Raw genomic sequence first — 7547 nt, 5'->3', positions numbered from 1 at the left:
CTCTCTCTCTCTCTCTCTCGCTCCTTCTCCCTCTCTCTCTCGAGTCAGCTCAGACTAGCAGCCTGCTTCCCCACAATTCAGAAGGAAAACCCACACTCAGAAAGTTAAACACATACACAAGCTTGGGGCCCACATTCTTGCTGTTGGGCAACAACCCTTAGTGTGAGACAGTCCTTGGTGACAGAGGGCAGGGGCACCTGAGGAGCCAAAGGAATGAACTCTGGGAGCTCCACACACTCCCTCACCCCAGGTGACAGTGAAATCGCCCCTTCAGTTGTCGTGAGGAAACTCTCGACTGGACTGAGATTAAGGTTCTGACCCAAATGACTCCCCAATTCATTCATCCTGTGTCCAGGAGACAGATCTCCTGGCCTTTACAGACTCTCACTATAGAAAAATTACACTGAGTGCACCTACACAACAGATGCAAAACTCAAACCTAATGTCTAAAAATAGGCCCAAGGAAACCACAAGTATGCCCTCAGGAAGGGCATCACTCGATTCAGCCAATCCCCTAACGTGCATTCAGACCCCCAGTTTTCCAGTGCTCAGCAGCTTCTCTCAGTATAAAGGGCTCCTTTAGGCCAGGCATGGTGGCTCACACCTGTAATCCCAGCACTTTAGGAGGCCAAGGCGTGTGGATCACCAAGTCAAGAAATCGAGACCATCCTGGCCAACGTAGTGAAATCCCATCTCTACTAAAAATACAAAAAAAAAAAAAAATTAGCCGGGTGTTGTGGCGGGCGCCTGTAGTCCCAGTTACTTGGGAGGCTGAGGCAGGAAAATCTCTTGAACCCAGGAGGCAGAGGTTGCAGTGACCTGAAATTGCGCCACTGCACTCCAGCCTGGCGACAGAGCGAGACTCCATCTCAAAAAACAAAAACAAAAACAAAGGGCTCCTTCCACAGTAGGTATAAGCAGGTAGGACACCTGCAGGGGAGGCTCCCTAAGAAGAAACAACTGGGCCTTCAGTTACATCCCTTGGCAGACCCAAGGGTTGGCCTTAGAGCTTGGAGTCACTGACCTCAGTCTTCCAGTCCTCTTTGCTCTCCAGTCAAGTGACCTGCACCACTACTGATATTTAAATGAGACAAACCCAGTGTTTGAAGAAATCAAAGGGGAGGCTGAGGCAGGTGGATGACATGAGCCCAGAATGGAATTCCATGTGAAATCACCCAAAAGGAAAGAACAGACCTGAGGAACTTACTACACATGCTCAGAAGAAAAAAAGAGAAACAAAAATTTTTAATAAATGCAATGATACTGGGATATTTTATTATTATTATTATTATTTGTTGTTTTTGAGACAAGGTGTGAGACCTTGCTCAGCCTGGAGTGCAGTGGCACAATCAAGGCTCAAGGCAGCCTCAACCCCCCCCCCGACTCAAGCAAACCTCCTGCCTCAGCCTCTCAAGTAGCTGGGGCTACAAGTGCAGGTCATTACGCACAGCTATTTTTTTATTTTTTTTTTTTTCCTACTAGAGATGAGGTCTCTCTATGTCATCTAGGCTGGTCTTGAACTCCTGAGCTCAAGTGATCCTGACTCAGTCTCCCAAAGTGCTAGGATTACAGGCGTAAGCCACTGCTCCCGGCTTGGTATTTTACTATTTTCTGAAATCTATCTCTTTCCTTCCTCTTTGGAAATATTTTACATCCACTCTAAATGTTTATCTTACTTTTTTTTTTATTTATTTTTTTGAGACAGAGTCTCACTCTGTCGCCCAGACTGTAGTGCAGTGGCGCAATCTCAGTTCAACTGCAACTTTTGCCTCCTGGGTTCAAGCGATTCTCCTGCCTCAGCCTCCTGAGTAGCCAGGATTACAGACGTCCACGACCATGCCCGGCTAATTTTTTGTATTTTTAGTAGAGACAGGGTTTCGCCATGTTGGCTAGGCTATAGGTCTCCTAATTACATATATTTTACATTTTTTGAGAATCAATGAAGTGAGTAAATCTTTTCAAGGTGAAAAGCCCAGGGAGGGGAAGTGGTGCGCTGGAAAGGACAGATCGCCCAGAAAAGTTTCCAAAAAGGAGACTCAACCCAAAGGAGTTCCCATAGGATGTCAGGCCCCAGGACAGATACTGGCAAGAGAGGCACAAGCATTTTACACGAGGTAGCTTCAGGTCCTTCTCCCCTGTTTTCCTCTCATGTAAATACCCAAAGCATACATTAAATCTTTTAAAAAGAACCATCCATTCCTCTGTACAAAAAGGATAATTAAAATACTGTGTCTGGTTGAAATGCCCCACAGAAGACAGTTAATAACGACGTTGTGAACTGGTGAGAAGACATCGGCATTTGAAAGGGATCTAGAAATTTAGGGATTTATTCCCAGCTCTGGGAAGAACCAGGCTGGAAGACAGGGTTGTGGATTTGAGATCTGGCTTCCCATACACTTGGAAACCTTGAGAAACGAGTCCTCCCTTGGGAAGAAAAGAGGGCCTGAGGACCCTACATAACACTGCTCCTCAAACGCACGAACCCCACGACCCAGGCAGGATTCCCCCCATGACCCTCCCGTGCCCCCGCACAATCCGGGGAGACGCGGGACTGCGGGCTCGGAGCTGCCCAGAGAGGGCTCCAGGGCTGGGGCCGCAGTCGCCGCGCAGGGACTGGACAGGACGCACGGGGTCCCGGCTACTGGCCCAGCCCCACCCTGCGGCCAAAGAGACCGAGGGCCGAGCTGCGCCAGGGGGACTCGGGTCCACAGACCGGGGAGACAACGGCGGGGAGGCCTGGGTCCCACCACAGCCAGATCCGGCCGGTTCCAACCCGCCCCTCTCCCCCATCTCAAGACGCTCAGCCCCGCACACTCACCATTTCCCAGACTCTGGGATGTCCTGGTGTCCTGTCTACTTCTCCCGCGGCCAGCACAGCTCCCACCACCACCCGAGAGGCCCTTTTGGGGTGAGGAGACCCCATAGCGGAGCGCAGCGGCTCGTAGAGACGTCCTCGCCGTTTGCGCAGCGTCCCCTCCGCCCGCCTTCCCGGCGGCGCCCCTGATTGGACGTTGCACTCTTGGACCTGCCTTTCTTGCCTGAGTGACAGCTGGTCGGGAAGTCGCGTCTCTAAGCAACCTGCATTCGTCTGGGGTCAGGAATCTGTTCCCCTGCCACGGATATTTGCATCTAAGCAGAATTTGTTAACGTACCCGGAGTCGGGCGCTGGTGTCTGCCTGCAGCTCCTTCTGAGCGCGGAGACACAAGCGTGCACAGCGCAGGAAATTCCAGGCTCAGTTTCCAGATAAAGAGAGGCTCTTTGTCCACAGCAAAAAGGGCGCCCCGGCCATGCCAGACTGGAGCGGGAGGGTCAGATGCTCCCAGACTTAGCATAAGGCTGCGAGGTCATTCATGGGTTTCTAACTCTTGTTTACAAATACAGACACTTAGAGTGACCTCATCGTACCTAACAAAGAGTCTGACTACGTTTTAATCTTTGACAACTGACAGGGTTTAGGGCATCACCCATCCCTTCCCTCCCCCGCCACACTTTGCTCTAGTGGGAAGTTTGGACCCCACAGCCTTAGTCTGAGAGAAAGAGTTCCTTTTTTTTTTTCTCTGGTAGGGATGGCGGTTGCGGGGGGTCTCACTATGTTGCACAGCCTAGTCTCAAACTCCTGGGCTCAGGCGAGCCTTCTTGGCTTCCCAAAGTGAAGGGATTACAGGCGTGAACCACCATGCCCGGTGAGGAATTCTTTTCAGTTCAACCCAAAGCCATGAGATGTGTTCAGCAAAACTGAACACTGGAAGGATATTTATTTCGGACCAGTTTTTGACTGTGTCCCTGGAGAACTTTTGTGGGTCCTTTATGTTTGTTTGGTTTGTGGTTGTTTTTGAGACAGGGCCCCTTTGTCCCTCAGGCTGGAATGCAGTGGTGCAATCAGAGCTCACTGCAGCCTCGACCTTCTGGGTTCAAGCAATTCTCCCACCTCAACCACCTGAGTAGCTGGAACCTCAGGCGCGTGCCACCATGCTTGACTAATTTCTTTCTTTTTATTTTTATTTTCTAGAAACAGGGTCTCACTATTTTGCCCAGGCTGATCTTGAACTCCTGGGCTCAAGTGATCTGCTGTCCTCTGCCTCCCAAAGTGTTAGGATTACAGGCGTGAAGCACCGCACCCAGCCCCTAGAGAACTTTGAAATGTAAATGGCTATGATATCCATAAGGCAATTAATTCCTATTTTGACTGAGATTATTTAAAAAAACATAAAAGGTTATGTAAAGTTGGCATGTACCAGTAAACTCAATATACTTAAGATACTGGATCAAAACTACTAATGGGCTGAGCATGATGGCTCACACCTGTAGTTCCAGCACTTTAAGAATCTAAGGTGGGAGGGCTGCTTGAGCCCAGGAGTTTGAGACCAGCCTGGGCAACATAGTCAGAACCCCCCCATCTCTAAGAAAATTTTTAAAAATTAGCAGGGCATGGTGGTGCACACCTGTAGTCCCAGCTACTGGGGAGGCTGAGGCCCGAGGATCGTTTGAACCCAGGAGGCCAAGGCTACAGTGAACTGTGATCCTGCATTCCAGCCTGGGTGACAGAGTGAGACCCTGTTGGAAGGAAGGAAGGAAGGAAGGAGGGAAGGAGGGAAGGAAGGAAGGAGGGAAGGAGGGAAGGAGGGAAGGAGGGAAGGAGGGAAGGAGGGAGGGAAGGAGGGAAGGAGGGAAGGAAGGAAGGAAGGAAGGAAGGAAGGAAGGAAGGAAGGAAGGAAGGAAAAAAAAAGGAAACCCCTGTAGCCTTTGACTATCACTGTCCTATCTTCTCATCTTCCTCCTCCAAGCCTCTGTCCTAAGCAACCATTAATTTACTTTGGGTTGCTATATAGCTTTCCCATTCTAGACTTGGAATGGAATCATATACTATGTGTTCTTTGTGATTAACTTCATTCACTTAGCATAACTGTTTCAAGGGACATTTACATTGAAGTTTGTATCAATACTTCATTTGTTGTTTACAGTGAAACAATATTTCATTGTATGGATATAGCTCATTTTGTTTATCCATTCATCCATTAATAGGTATTTGGTTTGTTTCCACCTTTTAGCTGTTATTAATAAGGTTGCTATAAACATCCATTGTACAAGTTTTTCTGTAGACATAGGATTTCATTTCTCTTGGGAATACACTTAGGCGTGGAATCGATGGATTACATGGTAATTCTATCTTTAATAGTTGAAGAGCTGCCAGACTCTTCTCTCCTTTGGGAAATTCTATTACACACATATTGGTGAACTAAATAGTGTTCTGCATATTTCTCAGGCTCTGTTCATTTTTCTGTTTTTTGTTTTTGTTTTTAAGATGTAGTCCTGGGCTGTGCATAGTGGCTCACACCTGTAATCCTAGCACTTTGGGAGGCCAAGGCGGGCAGATCACAAGATCAGGAGATCGAGACCATCCTGGCTAACATGGTGAAACTCCGTCTCTACCGAAAATACAAAAAATTAGCCGGGCGTGGTGGCGGGCGCCTGTAGTCCCAGCTACTCGGGAGGCTGAGGCAAGAGAATGGCATGAACCCGGGAGGCGGAGTTTGCAGTGAGCCGAGATCGTGCCACTGCACTCCAGCCTGGGCAACAGAGCGAGACTTGGTCTCAAAAAAAAAAAAAAGATGTAGTCCTGTTATGTTACCCAGGCCGGACTGCTTCAGTCTCCCAAGTAAGTGGGTCTACAGGTGTGCACTAGCATGCCCAGTTTAAAGAAATAATTTCTTAAATCAGTGTTTGGCATTTTGCAGACCCCCTCTCCCTCCCCCAAAACTTTTTTTTTTTTTTTTGAGACGGAGTTTCACTCTTGTTACCCAGGCTGGAGTGCAATGGCACGGTCTCGGTTCACTGCAACCTCCGCCTCCCAAGTACAAGTGATTCTCCTGGCTCAGCTTCCCAAGTAGCTGAGATTACCGGCACCTGCCACCATGCCCGGCTAATTTTTTTGTATTCTTAATAAAGATGGGGTTTCACCATGTTGGCCAGGCTGGACTTGAACTCCTGACCTCAGGTGACCCACCTGCCTCAGCCTCCCAAAGTGCTGGGTTTGCAAGCATGAGCCACCATGCCTGGCCCAAAAAATCTTATTCTCCAGCTGTCTCCCAAAAACCAGTAGGCCTACAGTCTACACTATACCTTCGTTAAATTCCTAGATCTCTTCCCAGTTGATTTTCACTTCTTTTTTGAGACAGACTCTCACCCTGTCGCCCAAGCTGAAGTGCAGTGACAAAATCTTGGCTCACTGCAACCTCCGCCTCCTGGGTTCAAGCGATTCTCCTGCCTCAGCCTCCTGAGTAGCTGAGACTACAGGTTCCCGTCACTGCTCTGGCTAATTTTTGTATTTTTAGTAGAGATCAGGTTTCACCATGTTGGCCAGGCTGGTCTTGAACTACTGACCATACGTGATCTGCCCGCCTCAGCCAAGGTGGAACCAACCCAATTGTCCATCAAGGAATGAATGAATCAACTAAATGTGGCCTATCCATACAATGGAATATACACACACACACACACGCAGACACACACACACACAGATAAGATTTGCAAAATTTTCTTCCATATATATACTGATCCAAAATCAATTTCCTTCCAATGTAAAGTATACATGTGGTTGGTTTGAGAAGAGCCCAGTGCCCAGGCTAGGGTTGTAGGGTTCAAACTCCGCATCAAAGCCAAGTGCTCAGGTGTCATAGTGATTCCTTTTCTAAAGTGCCTCGATGAGTAGAGGTGGGAAAGGGATGTGTGGAAGCCTCAAGACCATCAACAATAAAAGTTAAAATGGATAGGATGAGGTCATTTTAAGTGTCTGTGTTTGTAAACAAGGGCCACAGTTCTTTTTGTTTTGCTTTTTTGAAAATAAAAAAAAACACTGCCTGGTTTCTCAAAGAAGGTCACTACATAATGATAAACAGGTCAATTCAGCAAGAGCATATAAAAGTTGTAAATATATTTGCACCCAACACTGGAGCACCCAGATATAGAAGTAGAGAATACTTCCAAACTCAATCTACAAGGCCGCTATTACCCTGATGCCAAAACCAGACAAAGACACACCAAAAAAAGAAAACTATAGGCCAATATCACTGATGAATGTTGATGCAAAAATCCTCAACAAAATGCTAGCAAACTGAATTCAACAACACATTAAAAATACAATGTATCGTGACCAAGTGGGATTTATCCCAGGGTGCAGGGTTGGTTCAACATATGCAAATCAATTAATGTGAGACATCGTATCAACAGAATGAAGGACAAAGACCATACTATCATTTCAATGGATGCTCAAAAAGCATTTGATAAAATTCAACATCTCTTCATGATAAAAACCCTCAAAAAACTGAGTATAGAAGCAACATGCCTCAACATAATAAAACCCATATGTGGGCCAGGTGTGGTGGTGCATGTCTGTCATCCCAGCACTTTGGGAGGCCGAGGTGGGTGGATCATTTGAGGTCAGGAGTTCGAGACTATCCTGGCTAACATGGTGAAATGCTGTCTCTACTAAAAATACAAAAAATTAGCGGGGTGTGGTGACGGGCGCCTGTAGTCCCAGCTACTCGGG

At 47.5% G+C, this 7547-nt stretch overlaps 1 protein-coding gene across 1 annotated transcript in view; it reads right to left on the bottom strand.

The window, feature by feature from the left end:
* ZNF709 (zinc finger protein 709) overlaps positions 1 to 2972 on the bottom strand; it is a 39778-nt gene extending 36806 nt beyond the window's left edge. The window contains 1 exon segment of the mRNA XM_011994063.1: positions 2819 to 2972. Within this exon segment, the coding sequence (XP_011849453.1) occupies positions 2819 to 2923 (105 nt within the window). The 5' untranslated portion in view covers positions 2924 to 2972.
* Positions 2973 to 7547: the final 4575 nt, after the last annotated feature.

The sequence above is a fragment of the Mandrillus leucophaeus genome, unplaced genomic scaffold (assembly GCF_000951045.1).
Source record: "Mandrillus leucophaeus isolate KB7577 unplaced genomic scaffold, Mleu.le_1.0 Scaffold440, whole genome shotgun sequence".
NCBI lineage: Eukaryota > Metazoa > Chordata > Mammalia > Primates > Cercopithecidae > Mandrillus > Mandrillus leucophaeus.
This window is presented reverse-complemented; position numbering and strand designations above follow the sequence as displayed.